At 39.2% G+C, this 25,439-nt stretch overlaps 1 protein-coding gene across 2 annotated transcripts in view; it reads right to left on the reverse strand.

Annotated features, from left to right (window-relative positions):
- Window positions 1-3,826: 3,826 nt before the first annotated feature.
- LOC132110964 (calcium uptake protein 1, mitochondrial) overlaps window positions 3,827-25,439 on the reverse strand; it is a 71,188-nt gene continuing 49,575 nt past the window's right edge. For both annotated transcript variants that reach the window (XM_059518115.1, XM_059518113.1), the window contains exons 6-12: window positions 21,911-22,025; window positions 20,971-21,053; window positions 19,024-19,224; window positions 8,842-8,979; window positions 7,725-7,833; window positions 4,930-5,019; window positions 3,827-3,992 (exon numbers count right to left, since the gene is read on the reverse strand). In XM_059518115.1, the coding sequence (XP_059374098.1) occupies window positions 3,829-3,992; window positions 4,930-5,019; window positions 7,725-7,833; window positions 8,842-8,979; window positions 19,024-19,224; window positions 20,971-21,053; window positions 21,911-22,025 (900 nt within the window). In that variant the 3' untranslated portion in view covers window positions 3,827-3,828. The remainder of the gene's footprint in view (window positions 3,993-4,929; window positions 5,020-7,724; window positions 7,834-8,841; window positions 8,980-19,023; window positions 19,225-20,970; window positions 21,054-21,910; window positions 22,026-25,439) is intronic.

A 25,439-nucleotide genomic window follows, 5' to 3' on the forward strand; every position in this document is an offset into this window, starting at 1 on the left:
TTCAGACACTGATAAACAGCTGCTGTTCACAAGCAGGATGATTGATGAAGAGAGAAACCAGACAAAAACAAGAACTGACTTCAGCCATAGCCTTCCATGAAATCAACTGAAGATTAAAACATCACAAACAGCTTTTACAAGCTTCACGCATTTCTAATCAGAATGACTATTTCTGTCAGATGTCTACAGAAGTTTCTTTTATTGAGAATAAACAGAGGCGATGTTGTTTTACTTCACGTCACAATCGTGAAGATCAGTGTTTGTTTTAGTTGGGCTCTTAACCTTTGACTTATGAACATTATTTTTATTTTTAATTTTTTATGAGTGATGATTAAATGGTCTATCACGGTCTATCTCAGCATTGTTACAGCAGTCAAGTAAAAATTAAAATGGAAAAATCAAGGTCAAAGAGCTCAATTAAATTAAACACTGATCTCCTTCATGGTAGTGGAAAAAAAACCTCTGTAATTCTCAGCAAGATCTTCTGTGGACGTCTGACAGAAATAAAGTCAGCCTGGTAATAAATGGTGATGCTGTTTTAGGAGTTGTTTAATCAGATCTTGAGAGATTTACTACGTTTTATTTCTGTTGATTTCATCTAAGGCTGTGGCTGGTTGTTGTTCAGTGTCAGTTGTTGTTCTTGTTTATCTTTCTTTCAGTGATTAAGAGCAGGTGTTCATCACAAATGCACAATAATCACTTAATTAATCTGATTCAGTGTTACTCTAACACTGTAGTGTGGACACATTTTGAGTGTTCATTTTAAACTGAGGATTTTGCTGTAGGGGGTTAAAGATGTAAGCATGAAACAATTTAACAGTAATTAATTTACAGCAACAAACTGTATATACAAAGTAACATGCTGGCGATCAGAGCTGCAGTATTTTACAGTGCTAGTCCTGCATGAATCCAACAGGAAGCACACACTCTACACCCAACTCTGCTGGAAGTTTAATACGTTTATTGTAGACTTGACTTGATTAGTGTAATGTGATGATGAAAGAGGCTCATGTGTTTGTTATTCAGCAGGGAGTAAATGCTAATTCACCTCAGCAATGTAAAACTATATTACAGGTCCTTCTCAAAAAATTAGCATATTGTGATAAAGTTAATTATTTTCCATAATGTAATGATAAAAAATTAACTTTCATATATTTTAGATTCATTGCACACCAACTGAAATATTTCAGGTCTTTTATTGTTTTAATACTGATGATTTTGGGATACAGCTCATGAAAATCCAAAATGCCTGTCTCAAAAAATTTGCATATTTCATCCGACCAATAAAAGAAAAGTGTTTTTAATACAAAAAAAGTCAACCTTCAAATAATTATGTTCAGTTATGCACTCAATACTTGGTCGGGAATCCTTTTGCAGAAATGACTGCTTCAATGCGGCGTGGCATGGAGGCAATCAGCCTGTGGCACTGCTGAGGTGTTATGGAGGCCCAGTATGCTTCGATAGCCGCCTTAAGCTCATCCAGAGTGTTGGGTCTTGCGTCTCTCAACTTTCTCTTCACAATATCCCACAGATTCTCCATGGGGTTCAGGTCAGGAGAGTTGGCAGGCCAATTGAGCACAGTAATACCATGGTCAGTAAACCATTTACCAATGGTTTTGGCACTGTGAGCAGGTGCCAGGTCGTGCTGAAAAACGAAATCTTCATCTCCATAAAGCTTTTCAGCAGATGGAAGCATGAAGTGCTCCAAAATCTCCTGATAGCTAGCTGCATTGACCCTGCCCTTGATAAAACACAGTGGACCAACACCAGCAGCTGACATGGCACCGCAAACCATCACTGACTGGGGGAACTTGACACTGGACTTCAGGCATTTTGGCATTTCCTTCTCCCCAGTCTTCCTCCAGACTCTGGCACCTTGATTTCCGAATGACATGCAAAATTTGTCCAAAAGTCCAGTGCTGCTTCTCTGTAGCCCAGGTCAGGCGCTTCTGCCGCTGTTTCTGGTTCAAAAGTGGCTTGACCTGGGGAATGCGGCACCTGTAGCCCATTTCCTGCACACGCCTGTGCACGGTGCTCTGGATGTTTCTACTCCAGACTCAGTCCACTGCTTCCTCAGGTCCCCCAAGGTCTGGAATCGGTCCTTCTCCACAATCTTCCTCAGGGTCCGGTCACCTCTTCTCATTGTGCAGCGTTTTTTGCCACACTTTTTCCTTCCCACAGACTTCCCACTGAGGTGCGTTGATACAGCACTCTGGGAACAGCCTGTTCGTTCAGAAATTTCTTTCTGTGTCTTACCCTCTTGCTTGAGGGTGTCAATGATGGCCTTCTGGTCAGCAGTCTTATCCATGATTGCGGTTTTGAGTAATGAACCAGGCTGGGAGTTTTTAAAAGCCTCAGGAATCTTTTGCAGGTGTTTAGAGTTAATTAGTTGATTCAGATGATTAGGTTAATAGCTCGTTTAGAGAACCTTTTCATGATATGCTAATATTTTGAGACAGGCATTTTGGGTTTTCATGAGCTGTATGCCAAAATCATCAGTATTAAAACAATAAAAGACCTGAAATATTACAGTTGGTGTGCAATGAATCTAAAATATATGAAAGTTTAATTTTTTATCATTACATTATGGAAAATAATTAACTTTATCACAATATGCTAATTCTTTGAGAAGGACCTGTATATAGTACTCAAAATCACACACATTTCCTTCACCTCTAAGCATCCGTTTGAAGCATGTTTCTTAATCATTTATTAAACATATGTAGTCTACTGATTCTGAACCGAGCTCTTTATCATTTCATGGACTAAATTAGGTTCTAACAACAGACTATAAATATATTAGTCTTAGGCCATTAGGATTTTCATCAACAAAAAATGGTTTCAAGCTATTATTATTATTACAACTAATGGCAAAAGCTATGTTTGGAAATGTAAACTGATATTTACTACTCACACAGTACAGCAAAAGGTAGAAATAACTTGCTTAAAACCATTTTTTTTGTCAGAGAAAATCCTAAAGACTTTTGCACCGAAGTGCATTTTACAGTTTATTAACAAATTCTGACTGGATGAGCCATGTTTAAATGTGGTGTAAAACGCTGATACAACACATTAGTGTCATTTTTCACATTACATAAGCAGCCTACAGCTAATGAAGAATACTTAATATATTTATTGACAGCATGATTATCTTTAATAATTCAAAGTGTTTAGTGAACAGTAATGTTTTGGACAATTTTGTGTTCAAGTCTGACATTATGTATTAGCGTATGTAAGACATGTTCACCTTTTCAAAATGCCTTAATCAAATAAAACCCCTCATATTATTAAATAAATGCACGGACTTTAGTACTGTGAAATGTTTTAATAGTATCCTTCTTTCAGCATCACTCAGAAATCTGATTTTCTAAATATTAATGCAGCTTATAACAAAATGGAAATTGCTTTTCGCTGGATGCTAAATATTCAGTTCTGAAGTGGAGACTTCGAAACATGGACACACTTGGCAACAGGAGTGCAAAATAAGGAGCGTTTTGTTATAGAAGTGATTGGGAGTGTTAGCTGAATATCATAGGAATTATCTGGGTCCTAACATTCATTTCAGATGAGAACTCATGGCACCTGATGATCTCTCGCTGTTGTGTTTCAGTCACATTCTAGTGTGTGTAGAATTGTGCATTCAACTCCAAAACTGGCCAACAGCAAGAAATAAATACAAGATAGTGAGCTCTGTCTGGATGTTTGAGTAGAGTTGCAGGTGGGCACCGAAGGGCCCAAGGATGTAGCATGCGTCTTATAGATATGCCTTCCAAAGGAGTTCATCCCTGAATGATTAATTATACTCCACATGGAGCAGGGAATGGGCTGTTACTGCTGTTTCGGCATGGCAAAGTCCCAGGCAGTATTCTGGGCACACTTCCACATGGCACGCACCAGCCGGGTGAAACCCATATCCTTGGGCTTCTCCAGCCCACGCATCAGCCGCTGTTTCATGATGGAGATAAACTCCTTATTACTCAGCTCCCCATTTCCTAAAAAGAAAGGCGAAGGAAACAGAGTAAGCGTGAGAGAGAAATATGATGGGTAATTATCACACTCAGTGCTTTCCAACTCCGTATGCTTATTAACCCTCAGCAGCATTTGATGTACTGGTGCTGTGCTTCTGGAATTACACTAGTTAAAATACACACATAAACACTTGCTCAAGGGCACCTCAGTCGTGGTATTGCCAGCCCAAGACTCGAACCCACAACCCTAGGGTTAGGAGTCAAACTCTCTAACCCCTAGACCACGACTTCCCCCCCCCCCAAAAATAAAAAAATAATTATTAATAAAATATGAACACAATTATAATTATTAATAAAACTTATAAAAAAACAACAACTGAAATAATAGTAAAAACTATAGTTCACAAAATAGCAAAAACTAAAACTATGAATGTGCCCGAGAATAAAAATGAAAACTCAAAATTAAATTAAGTTTTTATATTCTGAATGTATCGAGACAAAAACGAAACAAAACAAACCAACAAAAGGGAACAAGACCAAAAACAAAAAATTTGAACAAAACACAACCAAACAAAACATAAACAAAACAACAATTAACTAAACTAAACTAAGCACAAAACAAATCCAACACACGTCAACACAAAATGTCAAGACAAAACCAAAACACAAAACCAAAATCAAAAACAACAAAATGGAACAAATCCAAAAACTAAATTAAACAAAAAGCAAACACAACCAAACAAAACAACAATAACCCTTACCAAACACAAAACAAAACCAAAACACACACAAAAACAAAACACCCAATTACAGGAGAAGCAGCTGTATTAGTGCAAATTTATTAGTACTAGCAATTAAAATTCTATTAGTGTATCAACCAATGTCACAAAAAATGATATTGGTGCATTCCAAATTCAAACAGGAACCTGATAAACACACACACACACACACACACACTCACCGTCACAGTCGAAGAGGGCAAACACCACGTCACACACGTGGTCAGACAGCTCTACCTTGGCCACAGTGCGGGCCACCTGCTTCATGGTGGCTGTAGAGAGAACAAGACAACAAGAGGAGAAGAGCGATGAATGAAGAGGGAACTGGAGCTTCACCACCAGTTTGTCTGAGCTTGATCACTGGTGTCATACTGGACATTCAGTCCCTGCTGAGGACATCTCACCAGACAGAACAAGAGGAGGGTGAACCAACTGCAGGATAAAGATCAAGTCTAGGAGGAGGTGGTGTGTCCACCTCTAATTAACGAACTTTAGAGGAAAAAAATGTATATAAATCCGTACAAAATGTCAGGAAGTGGGACATTTTAGCTCTATTCCAAAACCTGAGCTGACGTGGTTAGCAGCATTTACATGTATGATAGACAAGCTCCCGACAGTCCAAAACGTTGCCGATAGAATTATTAGCTTTCCATAATTCTAAGGCAGCATTCAATGTTTCATTCACCAAAAAGACAAATCGGCCCCCTTGGTAAATAAATTCCCAATTATTTTTAATACAAAAAGGATAAACTATAAATATACAATAATTTAAAATAGTGAAATCCAGTGTTGTTGTTATTAAATAAAAACTCAAACTAACCTAATGACTAAAACTGAAAAAAAAAATGTAATAAAAAGATTATTAAATAGAGATTGATTTAAAATAATGAAAACCGCAAAAGCACATTAAGTTACTAAAACCAAAACTTGTAAACAAATTATAAAATAGGAGCTAATTCAAAATATGAATACGTACTATAACACTAACATACTAGCATTAATATAATAATAATGAGCTATCAACACTAAAGTCAAGGGGTCATCGCATGAACTGATAAAATGCTAAAATGTTTCTGCCAAATGCGTAAATGCATAAGTGCAATATAAATAATTATAAAACAATAATACATTTTATTTCGTGCCATACATATTTATTCTTTAAGTATTGCCACTATTCTTCTTTTCTGTATTTAATTTCCTGTATTTCGGTAACATTTCAGTTAGAATGAAAAATTAGAAGAGCAAGCTTACTGGGTGGAGGAACGAAGTTAGGTTAAATATAAAAACATCTTACCTTCAATTATCATCAAAGATTAAGCACAACAAGCTCAAGAAAACCTACTATTATGAACAATTCGGTTTATAATTGTGACTATGTAGTTCTGCACATCTCTGATAGTGGAAGAGAACATAAAACATAAAAGAAGGTCATTCATTAGTGGACACAGGAACAGGAAGGGTGAGGGAGAAACCAGACGAGTCAAAAAGCATCCTTCACAGTCAGTCTGACAGACACGGCCTTGAGATCAGAATACAGACGAGAAAGAGCGATTCTGAAGATGACAGGCTGATAAAAACCCTCTTTTGTCTTCTTAGGGTCAGTGATTCAAAGTTTGGATCAGAGAGATGGACAGAGAAATGAAAGAGACACGGAGTTACAATCCAACAGCAAGAGGAATCAATGGTGAGAGAAGGCCTGAGAGGAAGTGTCACACGCTGTGAAGAGCCTGTACCACACGTTTATTTGACCTCAGATCACCAACTGTCACTGACAACTAATGATTTATGATTGCTTTTGGAAATAAGTCTGCACCTTTACACATTATTGACTGGGCAAACTGGGTAAAAAAAACAAAAACACCTAGACTCGTTCTGAAGCAGGTAGCTAAAACCATATCTGGAGACCAGAATATATTACAGACACTTTGGATCAGATAAAACCTTTATTTCACTTCAACCAATTGCAAATTGATCGCAACAGGTTCCAGAAGTAAAAACTCCATTCATTTTCTCCATAGGGAATTATTATTTTTTTTAACAATAACTGAAAAACACATCTGTTGTGAGCTGACTGTATGTGCTTTAGTTAATTTTAGTTTTTAATAAATTTTTTGTCAATTCATTAATTCAAAAACATGTTTTTTTTTATAATTGTGATTAATAGTGTAATATGTGGTATAAAACAAAATCAAAACACATTACCAATAATGCTGAAGCTGTCTCCATAATATGCTCACAAAATACTAAAATATGTATATGTAAAATACATAGTTTCATACAGTTATAACAGACAACGTTAAATCAATAGTTTTATATTTCTCTTTTGCTGTTATTTTGTTATTTGCAGTGCTTCATGGGATTGCAGTTCTTTTGCTCGTTAAAGCCATTAAGTCTTTTTGTCCAAATGTTCAAATATTCCTTTGCTTCAAATCAAAGTTTTTACTGTTGTGATTCTCCTTTAGTCGTTTGGTTTTGTTCATGGCTTGTTACTCATTAACAAAAACCTTTTAAAAATCGCTCCGGGAAAGGAAAATAATTCCAGAATAAAAAAGTGGGCAGGCACTAATACACTCTCTAACCCGGAACACTCTAGCAATGCCATATAGATCGTATCATCACGGCAGCTAGCATTGCACGAGCATTTTTCTTCTTCTTCTTCAAAAACATTGTAAACCGTCTCTGCACACAAGCTGTACAAACTATAACCCTGAACAGAAATCAAATACAGGCTGAAGGACTGGAAAAGTGATTGTTTTTAAACGAGAAGGACATCTAATGATATTTAAGAGACTTTCTGCATTGCCTGAAAATGTCCAGGTAACAGAGAGAGAGAACTGCCCACAGCCCGTTCACTGACCCTCTGAAGTATATCTCACACCAAACTGATTGTTTGACTGCAACACAACTTCACTCTGCTTCCAAACTAAATGTTTACAAGGAACTGTCTGAGTGCTCATGTATTTGTCTGGGTCTGTACCTTTATCTATAGAGGCGCCAGCCATGTGATAGAAACTCAACGCAGTGTCAACGTCATTCACGTTCTTCAGGAAGGTGAAGAAGTTCTCCACTTCTTCAAACGTGATGCCCTGTGAGAGAAAGAGAAATTGAGAATGCTAAAATAATTCACATTCATTTAATGAAATTAGTTTATGACACATCTGGTCATTCAACTCTGTTGAGAGAGTGACATGACATTAGCTATCCATTAGAGCCGAGAAAAACATGCCGTGTTTGCACAGCATGCATAGTGTTGCATAGAGCCTATAAATATAGTTTTAACATCCTCTTAATAAGAGGATAAAATTACAGAATGAGAGCGTTTGAGAGACACACATAAAACAGCCCTATTGAGAAAACACCCTTCAAATTTGTGTTGAAGTGCCCTCATGCTAATAAATACGCCGGACGCAAAGCTCACACACATGTACTGTGAAACATTTCAATACTGAGCCATTAAAACTCTGAATCCTGATGTATTCTTACTCCAGATAAAAATCAGGCTAAAATGTGTTACTTATCAAATGATTGATTTGACCTACTGCTGATTGATTCACCTCTGTGATCATCTAATGACACCAAACGAATACTGGGGCATAAAAGATTAACAAGAAAAATTTAAAATGCCATTTTAGGTCAAAAAGGTTACGGACTCCTGCTGTATATTAATGTAAAATAATGAGGATTGAAATATTCTTTGAGCCTTTAGGGGGTGGTGGGGCTTTAAGCATGATTTTAAATGTTACTTTAATTAGACAAGTTATTTTTAATTTTACACAGTGTTTAAAACGCAATGTTCATTCCAGGGCCTTCAAAAACATCACAAAGGATGATGCAATGCCTAAACACATCTGTCTGAAAGTGTTTGTGTATAATGGTGACGCTTTAAATTGGATGAATGTAAAAAATTCCCTTGCTGTCTATGCATAGTTAGAAAGCTCTTGGATTTCTTTAAAAATATCATCATTCGTGTTCTGAAGATGAACAAAGGTCTTATATCATTGGAACGATATAAGGTTGCGGGTGAGGAATTAATGTGCTCTTCTAACAGTGGCACTTCACAGACACACATGCTTTCGGACTTGCAGGTTGCCCACCTGAGCATCCTTGAACATCCTCTTGAGGTTCTTCTGCATCTGTTTGAGTTTGCGAGACTGAACTCCACTGTAGGCCAGCAGCATTCCTCCAAACTGCTTCTCTGTGATCCTGCCGTCCACTGGATCATTCCTCTCAAACTACACACACACACAAACACACACATACACAGAAGGACAGCTTCAGAAGTGAATCTTGTGCTCAGCTGGTCAATATCATTTACAATTCACGTTCAACTGAATACTTAAGCATGGGCACAGCTGTGGCAGGTCATAAAGGACTGGAGGATGTAATGTAGCTGACAGCAAAAGTCGAACAGCTCTCTGTGGTTGGAATGCATTAGAGTTTGACTATTAGATAAACTGAAAATAAAAATTTCCATCATGAACGTGCCAGGCTTAAAAAATTAACTGGCATTGAAAACCAAGGTGGAAATCTATTATTACTGAACAATAACTTCAATTTGGGTCAGTTTCTCAAACACAGCTATCAGCTTCAGATGCACTTTTATGGTGAGTATATTAATAGTTTTTTGCACGTATGTCAATTTTAATACGTAGTGGGTACAGGCGGGGGGTATAGATGTGCTGGATGTGCTTAGCTCACGAGTAATAATTAAGCAAAAATAATAAACATGATCTACTGTTTTGAAAAATATATAACATTATGTATTGAACTGGAGATCAGGTCTGGAGGACTTTTTAAATTTAAAATTAAACCTAAAATGTAAACAATAACATTACATTAAGTCCAAAACTGATTGAAATGACAATTTTAAAGTTGGCATGGAATTCAAAATTCATGCCCCTCACACTGCGTTCTATTCTTTAACATCTAAGACTCTTTAATAATCTAAGACTAAGTTCTAATTACAAAGTGATTTGAGGGACCAGTCTGAGAGTTGTGTGCTGAGAGAAAACACCACTATCACTTTCTGCAGCTGAAAACAGCCACAAACACTCAGCAAAAGATTAGAAAAGTTATATTCAAACCCGGATCAGCACTCATCAAGAATTGGAGATTCTTCATCTGCATTATATACACCACTATTACAAGGTGATTCATAAAGAGGCGGGAATAAATTTGGTAAAAATGGTAAATGACATTTACTAGGTGTATCTGACATTCCTCTTTCAGACGAATCCAATCAGAGTTATATTTAAAAATGTCCTGACTTTTCCAAGCTGTATTATGGCAGGGAATGGTGCCCCTGTTTTTGAAGCCGAAAAAAGTTCATCCATCCATCATAAAACTACTCCACACTGCTCCAGGGTGTTAATAAAGACCTTCTGAAGCAAAGCAATATATTAGTGTAAGAAAAATATTGATTTTAAAAATATATAAACTGCAATCTCCAGATTCCAGTTGGAGCCGTGTGGAGTTTTATGATGGATGGCTTTTTTCGGCTAGGGGTGAGTTATTTCACAAGGGACACACAGCTCTGGTCTAAACACTTTTAACTTGATTATTAGTGACTGTCAGGCTGTGAGATAGTAAAGGCTTGTCTCTGCTGTCTGTAATCTCAGGTTTAGAAGCTCAGTCTGAAAATGAGACTGAGGGTGGGTGGGAGCTGTTAACAGATAGAAGGTGGGTGAGATTGAGGACTATCCGACAAAGCACAGAGCTGCAGCCTCAGCACATCTCAAAGAGCAGATAAAGAGAGAGTCAGACAGAGATCTACCAGCGTCTGTGTCAGGGGCTGTGAAGCACTGACACTCTGTCAGTCCCTGAGGAAGTTACATCACATCCAGTGTCACTCACACCGCAAATCCTGCCAATGGCTCTCAAACCCTCACTGACCTTTACATTACCAGACGGCTTTCTTTCTTTTGGTCTGTATTTATTTATTTTTTATTTTTTACAAAGCAAATTGTTTTGGAAATGTACCACGGTTGACTTTAGACATCTAAAGAGCAGGTTGACAGATAATGGAAATAATGAAAAATCGGTCTCTCTGTGTTTGCGCTCTGGAGAGTCACAGGCATATCTGTTGATTTCTGGAATGAATGGCCAATCAGAGGTGTTTTGGTTTGTCAGAATCCACTCATGTCAGTCAATAAGAGATTAACTGATTATAATGGAATTTTCTGACATCATGATAAAAGTGAAACGAGTGACTTGTCATTGATTACGAAACAATCGCTCCACCGCCCCAGCTCGGCTTCATGCCATATATATATATATATATATATATATATATATATATATATTAGTGGTGGGCATAGATTAATTTTTTTAATCTAGATTAATCTCACTGTAATCTTGGAATTAATCTAGATTAATCTAGATTAAAATGGCTCATTTGAATTCTGCCGAAGGCATTCAGAATATGTGTGCTACCCAAATAGAATAATGACTAAAAGTAAGTCTTTTAGAACGGGTTTCTCAAGACAGGTGGTGCATTAGACCAGGGGCTCATCTCCTGTTTCCAAAATGCATCACAAACTGCTTGAGAAAGCTGTAAACTAATTCCACATTGCACAAGGTGCAAACAACCTTACGCCTGTTTCACACATAATCGGTCTGCAGTGCGTATGCGTTTTGTATTTTTTTACGCACCCATGTTAACGGATTCCAGCGTTCACACGGTTGTGGTCCGTCAGTGCGTTCCAGGAGCGTTGTGTCTGCAGCAGTGCAGCGATCGTTCACGTACCGAGTAGCGGACTGCAAACGCGTCCTGTGTGAAAGCACAATGATTATGAGTCCGTGCTGCTTCAGCACCACATTCGAAACGCACACGGACTGCATATGCACTGCAGACGGATTATGTGTGAAACAGGCGTGCGTCTTGTCGAGGTTTCCCATTGGGAAGCTTCTTAAAAAAAAAAAAATTCCCAGAAGCAAACCCAGCAGCTTCAGCTGCATCCATATGTTAGCACGTTACGTTTGATGTGGTAATTTCACAGTAGGCATACACACAGGTTTAAAGACTAGTTCTTGCCCCCTACAGATTCGGCTAGGTATACATCTGCGCTAAAATATCAAGGTGAAAGTCATCATAGCCCAACCCAACTTTGAGAATAGATTAACAGGGATATTTTTTTTTATCACCCGATAAGAGTCTCAACGTTAACGCAGCACGTTAACGCCGATAACGGCCCACCACTGTGCATTAGCATGGTTTAAATCGTACTTATATGACCGCCATCAGTTCTGGCTTGCTTAGTTGGGGTCACTTTATCTACAGCGATATCGTTGACTTGATTGCAAATAAATGCACAGGCACTATTTAAACTGAACAGAGATGACATCACTGAATTCAGTGACTTATTTTGCATTATTGACACACTGTTTTCCTAATGAATGTTGTTCAGTTGCTTTGACGCAATGTATTTTTTAAAGCTCTATATAAATAAAGGTGACTTGAACACTAATATATATATATATATATATATATATATATATATTTATATATATATATATTTATATATATATATATATATATATATATATATATATATATATATATATATATATATATATATATATATATATATATATATATATATATATATATATATATATATATATACACACACATATGAAGAGTTCAGATGCAAAAGCCTCTAAGTGCCATCTGAAATTTTCATCTAAAATTGGGATTTTTATCAGGCACCTATATTTATGTTCAGTTATTTCACTTTAATAGCCTGGAATAGGACCTGCACATTGCAATTAAAGTAAAATGACTCAACCTAAGCATAGGAGCTTGAAAAAAATCCTAATTTTAGATGAAAATTTCAGATGGCACTTAGAGGCTTTTGCATCTGAACTCTTCATAGTGATAGCATACATCCTTGGATGCTACTCCTTCAGTCATTTTCCAATGACTGGAGCTCTCAGCCAGGAGGTTGTGTCATCAGATGGTTACCAACTATCATTGAGTGTTTCGACCCTTAACCATAACACGCTCCTGTTGGCGGGTCAGCAGTGGTGGCCAGCCACTACTCACTTCCTCCTGGCTGCCAGCTCGACTCCTCCCTCCTATTCCAAATTTAACAGGAGGCTCTCTCTGCTGCCTCCCCGAGTCTTCGTACCGCCTTTTTTCTGTCTGATCCTCTCAGTCCAACAGCTGTCAACAGTTTCCAGACTGATTGGGCTGGGAACCCCCTGCATCCCACCTCAACAGGGTACATAGCCATGTCTGCCAGCCTTTCTCGCGGCAGTTTTACAACAGCTCCCTGTAACGTTCAGATTTCCTTTCAAATGCCTCTTCACACCCCTCTTCCCATGGTACTGTAAGATCAACCAGGATGATCTTCTTTCCTGTGTGAGAGAAAAGGACTGCATCTGGTCTCAAGGTAGTGTGGACGAAGTCAGGAAACTCTTTTCTTTAGGTCAACCCTAAGCTCCCATGCTTTGGCAGACTGCAGAATGCTTGCACTGATCTTACTGGACCCTGATAGCTTTGAACCCTCCTTTACAAAAGCTATTACAAGGGGCACCTTGATCTTATTTTGAAATTTCCTGGTTCTCTCCTGCTCCAAAATATCAGCAAGGACGGTTAAAACTTTGTCATGGCGCCATCTGTATCTGCCCTGAGCAAGCGCTGTGCTGCAACCTGTCAAGACATGGGCCATTGTTCCTTTCTGCCCACAGAGCTTGCACAGTGGGTCATCTCTCAGCCCCCATCTGTGGAGGTTCACAGGGGAAGGAAGGTTGTCATAAACAGCCCTCAGTAAAAAGGATATTCGGTATGGCTCCAGCCTCCAGAGATCATTCCATGACACTTTCCGCTTGGGGAGATCCCACCCGGCACCCTGGGATCCAAGTTCCACTGCCTTTGCCCTTCTTCGCTCATCCTCTAGATCCCGTACTTCTGCCTGGATCATGGCTTTTCTTTCCACCAAGTTGGCTTTCCCCCACGTATGAAAGTGGGACATGCCTAGGCCTTGCCGTCCTACACAGGGTACTCCAATGATGTCTTTGAGCTTTAAGTTCCCTTCAGCTAGGGCTAGGGAAGCTGTGGCATCCCATTTTCTTCCTGACCTCATTTTTATTCTGGCTTCACTGATTTTCCTATCTCTGGATTCTCTGAAGGTCATGGCCAACCTACATTTGGCTACTTGAAACTCCTTAACCAAGGAAGAGAGAGGTAGCTGAAGTTGCCCTGATCTGATGTATAGCCCAACTTATTTAAAACTAGGTGGAATTCCGAGCCACTTTCTGAGGTGTGTGCTGATCTTACGCTCTACCCCTTCCACTACAGTGAGTGGGGCATCATAAACAGTCAGCAGCCACATCAGTCTGTGAAGCAGTCCATGTTGATAGAGCCATGCTTTGAATTTCCCTGGAAGTCCGGATGTTTCTATTTTCTTCAGCCACAGCTCTGCTTGCTTTTCAGGCTGCTTTGTGCGGACATTGTTGTGGTCCTTTAGTGACTCATCGTACCACTTTCCCAAATACTTGATAGGGTTATCTTTAATTGAGGGGATGGTCTCTCCTTGTATGGCCAGGTTGTACTTAAAGGTGATGTTGCCCTTCCTGATTATCAAGCTTCTTGATTTATTTGGCTTGAATGTCATTCTGGCCCATGTTGCCATCTCTTCAAGTTTCGCTAAGACCCACCGGGCCTGGACATGGGAAGATGTTATGATTGTAAGATCATCCATGTAACCTCTAAGAGCGGGTTGCCGAATCCCTGAGTCCATCTTTGGGCCTCTGGTTTCCTTTTCTCCTGCCTTGATGATAAGGTTCATGCCCATGATAAACAGGATCTGGGATACTGTACACCCTGTGACAATCCCTCTTCCAAGATGCTGCCACTGAGTGATGAAATCCTTTGTCTTAAAGCGAAGCTGGATTCCCCCCAGGTAGGTGCTGATCATTGCCCTGATATGATCTGGGATGTGGTAGTGTCGTAGAGCTGTCCGGATTAGATCATGAGGGATGGTTCCGAAGGCATTGGTCAGGTCCAGCCAGAGTACGGTCAAGTCCCCTTTCCTCATCCTGACCTCATGTATCATCTGGCTGAGGACTCCCGTGTGTTCCAGGCACCCTGCAAAGCCTGAGATTCCACCCTTTTGGATCGAGGTGTTGAGATATCCATTATCAATCATGTATGTGGACATTCTCTTTGCCACCACTGAGAAGAAGATCTTGCACTCAGTGCTGAGCAAAGAGATGGTTCTGAATTGGCCAATACGCACTGAGCCTTCCTCTTTCGGCACAAAGCAGCCTTCAGCCTTCTGCCAGCTCGATGGAACAGACCCTTTCTTCCAGACCCTTTTAAGCAGCTTCCAGAGGCGGCGGAGGAGATTTGGACATTTTTTGTACACCCTATAGGGTATACAGCTGGGGCCTGGGGCTGACGTAGCCCTTGCTTTTTTTTACCACCTCCTGGATTTCCTTCCATGTTGGTTCGTTGGCATTGAACATGATGGAGGGGCTGTCAGCTGTCCCAACTTCTGGATTTTCGTTCAGTTCAAGGCCACTGTACGGATCACTATGTGTCTCTTTGAGAAATGCCTCCACCTCTTCCTTCGGGCTACTCAGGCTCCCAGATCTTGCTTCTCCCAGTAGAAGGATCTGGTGTAGTTATAGGGATCTTTTGTAAACTGAGCCCTCCTTATCTCTCTCTGCTTTCTCAATTTCCTCATTCCTTCAACCCTTCTAAGCCTTTTGAGGCGCTCTCGAAGGCTGCTTGTGATTTCCTTGATCCCTTCTTTTTCCTCAGCAGTACTCACTTTGTATCACTTATTTAGGTTCTTCATCTCCTCCTTCAGATTTTGAATTTCCCTCTCTCTTCTGTTTGTTTGCTTCATTGTCTTGGTGTTTTCTTTCCTTTCTACTGTACCGAAACGTTCCTTAGCTAGATTTTACGTGATTTCTGTGAGCGTGTTTATTTTCTGCTCAACAGTGCCTGATGTTGTGACTTTGAGGATTTGGTTCAGATCCTGATCAAAAGTGGCCCATTCCTTTGTGTCTGACATTTTTGGCCACTTGATCCTCTCCTTCATGGGTTCAGACTGGGGTGGTCTATCTGGTGTAGTGTTCCTTATGAGTGCAGCAGACTGAGGTGCTGAGAAATCTCCAACACTGTGGGGTGCTTCCTGGTTGGGGTTTTCCGATGTCTCACCAGATACTAGATCTGTGCGCTGCACCTGCGCCTCCTCTCTCCCACACTTAGTCTTGGCCTGGTGTATTTTGAGGCCCCTTAAGTTTTTGCAGATTTTACCGCAGGAGCACTTCACATCTGGTATATTCCCAGTTATGGTCATTTGAGTGAGCCTTCTCTGCATCGTTAATCCTGTCCTAGCCGTTACAGTGAGATCCGTCCCATTTAGTCTCTCATCCTCCCCCCGTCTCGGGAGACTCTGGGGGTATTGCTCATGTGAAACTTCCGTAGCTTGTTTGGTGCCCTCTTGCGAGTGCTGTGCAAAGGGTTGCTGGCCCTACGCACCCGCGTCGGTCTTTCCCGGAGGTCAACTGTCTCTCCAGTGTCACCAATCTTTCTTGGTTGTCATTCAGCCTTTCCTGGATGTCACTGGGTAACCAGAGGTTCAGTGATGGCATACATCCTTGGATGCTACTCCTTCAGTCATTTTCCAATGACTGGAGATCTCAGTCAGGAGGTTGTGTCATCAGATGGTTACCAACTATCATTGAGTGTTTCGACCCTTAACCATAACACGCTCCTGTTGGCGGGTCAGCAGTGGTGGCCAGCCACTACTCACTTCCTCCTGGCTGCCAGCTCGACTCCTCCCTCCTATTCCAAATCCAACAGGAGGCTCTCTCTGCTGCCTCGCCGAGTCTTCGTACCGCCTTTTTTCTGTCTGATCCTCTCAGTCCAACAGCTGTCAACAGTTTCCAGACTGATTGGGCTGGGAACCCCCTGCATCCCACCTCAACATATATATATACAGTACAGACCAAAAGTTTGGACACACCTTCTCATTCAAAGAGATTTCTTTATTTTCATGACTATGAAAATTGTAGATTCACACTGAAGGCATCAAAACTATGAATTAACACATGTGGAATTACATATGGAATTATATACATAACAAAAAAGTGTGAAACAACTGAAAATATGTCATAACCTAGGTTCTTCAAAGTTGCCACCTTTTGCTTTGATTACTGCTTTGCACACTCTTGGCATTCTCTTGATGAGCTTCAAGAGGTAGTCACCTGAAATGGTCTTCCAACAGTCTTGAAGGAGTTCCCCGAGAGATGCTTAGCACTTGTTGGCCCTTTTGCCTTCTGTCTGCGGTCCAGCTCACCCCTAAACCATCTCGATTGGGTTTAGGTCCGGTGACTGTGGAGGCCAGGTCATCTGGCGCAGCACCCCATCACTCTCCTTCTTGGTCAAATAGCCCTTGATGCCTTCAGTGTGACTACAATTTTCATAGTCATGAAAATAAAGAAAACTCTTTGAATGAGAAGGTGTGTCCAAACTTTTGGTCTGTACTGTATGTATATATATATATATGGTTCAATACATACCTCTGGTTTTTAAACATGGTTTTTGGTTCAACTTGGATTTAAAATGCATTTTAAAACTAATAATAATAATAAAAAAACAACACCTACTGTACACTTTTGCACACTGCAAAGTGGATTATCATATAACTTTTGAGATAAGTATAATTTTTTCCTATTTTTACTGCCCATTATTGAGCGCTATAAACACATGTAATGTTTGTTTCATTCATACTGGACACCAGAGGGTGCTCTTGTGCAGAAACTCCACAAATGCACCACAGAAGTAATAGAACTCAAGAGGAAATCCTTATATGGACAAAGCATCCAGCTGTCAATGTGACTCAAGCTGTGTCCGAAAACCACTCCCTATCCCCTCTATAGTGCACTATATCAGGTGTTGGCCATTTTGTAGTGCTGTCCGAGTGAGCGAAAGAGTTCATTCCCTACATGAATTCGCTACATTTTATCCACAATCCTCTCTGATTTCGAGTGTACAACCGATGTACACTTGCTGAAGCACTACTTCTCATAATCCAATGCGGAGAAACGACAAGCTAGAAGAGAGTGTGGGAGCAAGCGAGTTTGAATGAGAGATGCAGTTTACATCTTTCTTATTTCTCTAAAGTTTTTTTCATGCATTAATAATATTAAAATATATTATTTAGGCACACAGTTTAATGTTTTACTAATATAACATACAAAAGATAATAGAGATGTGATGATAATTTAGATAAATTGGCCAGTGAGTGAAAAAGTTCATTTCAAATCCCATATATATATATATATATATATATATATATATATGCAGTTTATTTGCAAGAACCGATAACATCAATCAAACTGTAGTTGGAAATTAAAGGTAACAAAGGTTTTTTTTTTTTTTTTTATGTTTTAAGTTTGTTTTATAGCAAAAGCAGATAACTCCACATCTCATGTTTTACAGTAAAAAAAGAAAAAAACACTGTTTAATCTTTTTAATCTCCTCAGATGACAATGTAAATGCCTGACAAAAGTTCTTGTTATGAATATAAACTGTATGGATGTGATTACACACAATACATTGAGCTTTTCCCTCATCATTGTGAAGCGCTGCTTTTACAAGGCTCTGTGAAAACGTTTTGGCTTTCTGCCTTTTTCGCCCTGAAGAAGATATCACAGATTCATCAAGTTCACTGAAATTATCCATCCTTGATCACTTTTAGTCAGCTTTGACGACGTTAGCACGTCTTTTAAAGATGAAAGCAGCTTTGTCACCTGATCGGAAATACAGCGTGATGATTCGCCAAAATGGACTTATCGGCTTCTGTTAAAAAACAAGAGCGCTTGTCAGCTTATGCAGTAAAACGTGAACTCGTGATGCCTTGAAAGTGGACAATACCGGCTTTTCTGACAAAACGTGTTTAGGGTTCAGATCACGCTATATGTGGAGAATAATGCATGGCAATCAGCAATTTTTTTTTTTTAAAGTGACGTTTATCAGATTTGCAAATGAACTCTTCATCTATACACACACACACACACACACACACAGTGGTGCTCAAGATTCTCTCTTCTCAAAACACTAAATTAGGTTTAATGTCTCTGTATTTCACACATAATAGCACGTGCTGTCCTGGAAGGGAGGTTGCAGTAGTAAATTATGCACGAGTCTGAGCTTCCACTGGTGACAGTACCTGACAACTTTCAACCTCAGTTTATTTTTCTGTTGTCTCTCATATGTAATCTACACTTCTCCATCTTCCTCGACTTCTGTGCCATACCTCAAGCTTTAGCACATCATGCTGCAGTTTCCTCTGGAACTCCAGGAAACTGCCAATGGTGAGCTTGCCCTTCAGGTCAGCCCCGAAAAAGTAGGTGGTGAGGGCTGAACTGCAGCCTCCTGTTTTCAGAGTGTTTCCTGTGGTGGAGCGATCTCTGTGTCTCATGCCCATACTGGTCTGAGAACGGATGATACTCTGAACCTGGAAAAACAGAAATAATAATTCATGTGAATGACTCATTACATTTATGTAGCACTCTTCTGCAACTACTCTTAAAATGTTTTAAAGGGAGGAGGAATCGCCTCAACCACCAATGAGTAGCTCCACCTGGACCAGAACACACTCTACACTGAATATCAGTAGAGAGAATAGAGAGAGTAATGCAGCAAAAGAGATGGAGAGGCAGGAGAAAAAGGACAAGGACAAGGAGGATGAGGATGAAAAGACGACAAAGAAAAAGAAGGAAAAAGGTGAAAGAGGCGCATGAGGAAAACGAAAGGGGGAAGAGAAGATTTCATGTTGACTTTAAAACTAAGGCGAAAATGTAGCGATGACACTGAACTAGGTGGTTTTAACAGAAACTAGATGAGTAAAGTTTGAGAACAAACTTTGAAGTTGGCTTGAGAAAGCCTAGCCTGAAAGTTTGAAGCAGCTGTAGAAACTTGAAGTTTGAAAGTTTAGATGTTGCTAACATGTTGCTAGTATACTTTTAGAATGATAAGCATGTTTCAAACACAATTTGCAACTTTCAAGCATGTTTCCAGCATGATTAGCATGTTTTCACATGATTATTATGTCTTTAGTATGATTACCATGTTGCTAGCGTGTTTCTAGAATGTTTTAGCATTAAAAGCATGTTGTTAGCAAATTGTTTATACCACGATTAGCATGTTGCTTACATGTTTCTAGCATAATTAATATGTTGCTAACATGTTCTTATGATTTTTATGTTGCTAGCATGTTCTTAACATGATTAACATGTTGCTAGCATGATTCTAGCATGATCAACATTTTAGCATGATTAACATGTTTTTAACATTATTTAACTTAGTGCTAACATGAATAAATAAAAAACCAAGTGAAAAAAAAAACCAAGCTAAACCAAGTAAAACCAGCTAAAAAAAACCCCCTTAAAACCACTTAAACTCAGCTCATCTTTCAAAAACCATCTAATACCAGTTAATTCAGTAAAAAAAAAAAAAAAAAAGCCTATAGCCTTAGAAAAATGCTCAGGTTGGTTTCAATAGGGAGTGGTTAAGATTTGCTATAGCAATAGACAGCTTAAATACACCACTGTACAAATATACACCCCCCAATGAAAGTCTTTGGGATTTTTAAACTGGTCATGTGCTGCCCTAAGCTGGTCCTAAGAAACTAGCTTTTTCAGGACTTTTCTACAGTGTAAAGTTAAAAAAAAATTCAATTTCTTACTGAACTTCTTAAAACCCGGGCCAATATACTTTGTTTTGACCTTCACCTAAGTTGTCTTATTTAGCTGTAGATCTATAGACTGACTACTGGAGATCCACATTCACAAACAAGAGTATTAAATATATTCCCTTTGATGTTTCTAATATATTTGCTTGGCCGAGGCACATACAGTGTGTTTACCAGTGGGCACTGTGTTTATCCAGAATGCTTTGCAAAAGAGAAAGACCGGATACTACCAGGTGAATGACTCATAGTGACTTTACAAATGAAAGGCAAATGTAGCCCTTAGGGGCAAACATATTCAAAACAAATAGCTCAAAAGATGTGCAACCAAAATACACAAACAGCCACTACACTGTCAGAAAAAAGCAACACAGTGCCTTTAAGGGTACTGCCACAATGACAAGCTGTTGCACCCCTCAAGGAAAATTTTTTTGCACAATATTTTTTTTCCCCTGAGAGTATACTAATGAAATGTGTTCATCTGTACCTTTAAAGGTCTTTGTGTTCACCTACCTGTTCAAACTCCTCAAGGTCGACCTCTCCATCTCCATTTAAGTCAAACATCTTGAAGGCGATTTCAAAGTTCCTTTGAGGAGCTGCAAAGAGACGAAACAACGAGTTTGCAACTTAAAATTATGACAATTTACTTTCACGAACACATATTTCGTTTTAAAAATATTATACAATGTATCAGAAATTTGTTTCACTTACTTTTTTATGGTTCTTCTGTAATTCTGTAGTGGTAATTATTATTGACCTATTAATTTACATGTAGCAGCAATACTTTGGAAAGTATTTAGGTCAGGTACATTGTGGAACTTCTATCACTAGTTACAAAACATTGGTTTAGTACAGGAAAGTTTTTGTACTATTTGTGCATGTTTTTTTTTTTTTTTTTTTTAAGATATTTTGCTTTTGGAAGGGTGGGAACATTCTAAAAGTGTCTGTATCATTCTGGAATATTCTAGTGCTTTCTGGAACATTCCAGAACATTGAAGGAAAATTGCCATCAAAGGGAAAAAAAATCCAACCGACACCTCTGAAGTTTTGGATGACTCTCTTTAGGTAAATTAATGTAAAACTGCTAATGATACATAAAAGCAATGTTTACATCAAGTAAAAGTTCAGCTATATCAGTGCCTTGTAAAAGCATTTTAATCCTACATAAGCGTGGTACACCGTCATGGTGGCAGCCATGATGAAATCACATGACCCAATACTACTCACTTAATCTTCATAAACTCCCATTATAATTGTAAACTTCTAGTTGATAAACAGCCTGTGAATAAAGTAACTTCTATAATGGCAACAATAAGCGAGAATATTTGCTCTTGCATGATATTGCATCCACACCAATAGGCATCAATATTGAGCCCAACAACACTGTCATAAAAGCTAGCAAAACAAAAAAGGGATTTAAAAGAAATACACAAAACACACTCAAGACACTTACTGGAAAGGACGGTTGTGAGGAAAATGTAGTCAGAGAAAGAGATGAGTCCACATTCCCCCAGTGTGTAGAAAATGCTGTCCTCATCTGCAAACCTCTCTCTGTCCTGGGAGATCTTCTGCAGGATCCCACAGAGAAACAGAGGAGGAAGAGTCAGCAATGCTTTTGTTGAACACCTTATGGAGCACCTGAGTCCCGTTTAAGAGCTGAGCTCCTCAGAGTCTCAGAGCAAAGATAAAGGAACTAGCATGCTAACATGGACACAGCACAATCATGCAAGTGATGCAGTCATACAAGAAACAACAAAAAAAAAAAAAACAACATGAAAAGGGTGTTAAAACAGACATTTCACAAGTGTCACTTATAGAGCATATGATAGGCTGTGTTTTAAAACAAAGTGAGCTGCCTACCTAGACAGCATTTTTGGACATTGAGCATGTTCAGACAATGAAATCAAGGCGGGTAAATCAAGAGGGTTGCTTACATTAACAACATTTTTGAGCTTCATATGAGTATTCAAATGCTCAAATGAAGAGTGTTTCCTACCTAAACAGACATAATAGATGCATTGCACCAAATCAAGGAGGTTGTCAACATTGTCAGAATCAAGTGTGTGTTCAAATGTTCAAATCGAGGGAGTTGACTAAACAGCAGTACTTAGGCGCACACCTAAACAGCATGTGATATAGGTGCCTACGATGTTAAAAAAATGCTGTCTACTTAGGCAACTTACTAAGTTTTGAGATGCATCTATATTGAAGAACATAGTAAGTGCTACAATCACTGACTTTGCTTCACAAATCGAAAGAGAACACAGTATTTGACATTTCCGCAGTAAACTGGTTCACATTTTATGAACATGAACGAAGGTGACTCCACATTGGTGTGAACACAGTTTTCTACCCGTTTTTGGCATAGAGAGACAAAGAATCAGAATCCCCAAGTGTGAAAGTACACACACATATACACATAGACACATAGCATGCCAGAGCTCAGCTTCTGCTGATGCATCTTGTTACCTCTGTCTGGGGTGGATCCCATCAGTGAGTAGAGGGGAAGAAAGAAAGTAAGAAAACAACCTGACCATTGTACAGACAATCAGGCCAACCACACCATAAGTGTATAAACACACCATTGCATACACCCAGATCCAGCCCTTTTCACGTCATGCCAACACACAAACACAAATTTATGCAACATCCCAAACACACTTTCCCACTGAACACACACTCTCTCTGTGACAACATGATACAAGCCGATAACACGTTACATGCTTCCATCGTGACGTTAACATCAGTTAATCAAAATCAGGAAATGAGATTTCCCTCTGAAACTCTTCTAAGCAATGTTTGCTAATGCTAGCATCGCCACTGCTATTACTCAGGATCTAAACAGACCTCTAACCCTAATTATTGTATATCTATGAAATACTCATTTCTAAATCATTAGTCTCAAATTTCTGCAAATATCTGTGAAATATTTTTTAATGATACTACACGACTGACCTTTAACCCAGGCAACTTTCCTTCATAGTTTACGCATGTCGTATAACTCTGTTCTCTTTCTCCTCACAATAAAACAATTTAGATTCAATTTCATATTGAAATCACACGACCAACTAAAAACTCACTTTATCTTAATGCACAAAAAGTAATTTTAACCAAAATATTTAAATCATTACCACTCACATCAGAAGAAGTTTCACATCAGTGGTGTAATTAAAGAGGATTAATCCTACATAAGGTGGTCCACCCTCATGGTGGCAGCCATGTTGAAATCACATGACCAACAAAATACTACTCACTTCAAACACTATAATCAGTATTGAGTCTATTTATATCAGCATTTTATGTCTATTTCTTTATTTATTTGATAAGTAGCCATGTAATATGTACAGTCGTGGCCAAAAGTTTTGAGAATTACATAAATATTGGAAATTGGAAAAGTTGCTGCTTAAGTATTTATAATAGCAATTTGCATATACTCCAGAATGTTATGAAGAGTGATCAGATGAATTGCATAGTCCTTCTTTGCTATGAAAATTAACTTAATCCCAAAAAAACCTTTCCACTGCATTTCATTGCTGTCATTAAAGGACCTGCTGAGATCATTTCAGTAATCGTCTTGTTAACTCAGGTGAGAATATTGACGAGCACAAGGCTGGAGATCATTATGTCAGGCTGATTGGGTTAGAATGGCAGACTTGACATGTTAAAAGGAGGGTGATGCTTGAAATCATTGTTCTTCCATTGTTAACCATGGTGAACTGCAAAGAAACGCGTCCAAGAAAGTCCAGCAAGCGCCAGGATCGTCTCCTAAAGAGGATTCAGCTGCGGGATCGGAGTGCCACCAGTGCAGAGCTTGCTCAGGAATGGCAGCAGGCAGGTGTGAGCGCATCTGCACGCACAGTGAGGCCAAGACTTTTGGAAGATGGCCTGGTGTCAAGAAGGGCAGCAAAGAAGCCACTTCTCTCCAAAAAAAACATCAGGGACAGATTGATCTTCTGCAGAAAGTATAGTGAATGGACTGCTGAGGACTGGGGCAAAGTCATATTCTCCGATGAAGCCCCTTTCCGATTGTTTGGGGCATCTGGAAAAAGGCTTGTCCGGAGAAGAAAAGGTGAGCGCTACCATCAGTCCTGTGTCAAGCCTACAGTAAAGCATCCTGACACCATACATGTGTGGGGTTGGTTCTCATCCAAGGGAGTGGGCTCACTCACAATTCTGCCCAAAAACACAGCCATGAATAAAGAATGGTACCAAAACACCCTCCAACAGCAACTTCTTCCAACAATCCAACAACAGTTTGGTGAAGAACAATGCATTTTCCAGCACGATGGAGCACCGTGCCATAAGGCAAAAGTGATAACTAAGTGCCTCAGGGACCAGAAAGTTGAAATTTTGGGTCCATGGCCTGGAAACTCCCCAGATCTTAATCCCATTGCGAACTTGTGGTCAATCCTCAAGAGGCGGGTGGACAAACTCCAAGAAGTGATTATGAAAGAATGGGTTGCTATCAGTCAGGATTTGGCCCAGAAGTTGATTGAAAGCATGCCCAGTCGAATTGCAGAGGTCCTTAAAAAGAAGGGCCAACACTGCAAATACTGACTCTTTGCATAAATGTCATGTAATTGTCAGTACAAGTGTACAAGTGTTTGTATTTATATTTCAGTACATCACAGAAACAACTGAAACAAAGATCTAAAAGCAGTTTAGCAGCAAACTTTTTGAAAACTAATATTTATGTAATTCTCAAAACTTTTGGCCACGACTGTAGGATAATATAAAATCAACCGGTCCTGTTTGCCGTTTATTTTGTCCTTTACAAATAAAACCAGCACCACTTTTGCTGTGGACATGAATGGTACCTCAAATTGTGTGTTGAGGTGAGATGTGGTATTACTTATCTAGGATAACTTAGCAAGGCCATAGCAACCGCCCAGGCTGTATCTGAAATCACCCCCTTTATTCTTATTCACTACTCCATACATTATAATCAATATAGTCAACTGAATCAATGAATTAAAAAAAAT

Source organism: Carassius carassius, chromosome 30 (genome assembly GCF_963082965.1).
Source record: "Carassius carassius chromosome 30, fCarCar2.1, whole genome shotgun sequence".
NCBI classification, from domain to species: Eukaryota; Metazoa; Chordata; class Actinopteri; order Cypriniformes; family Cyprinidae; genus Carassius; species Carassius carassius.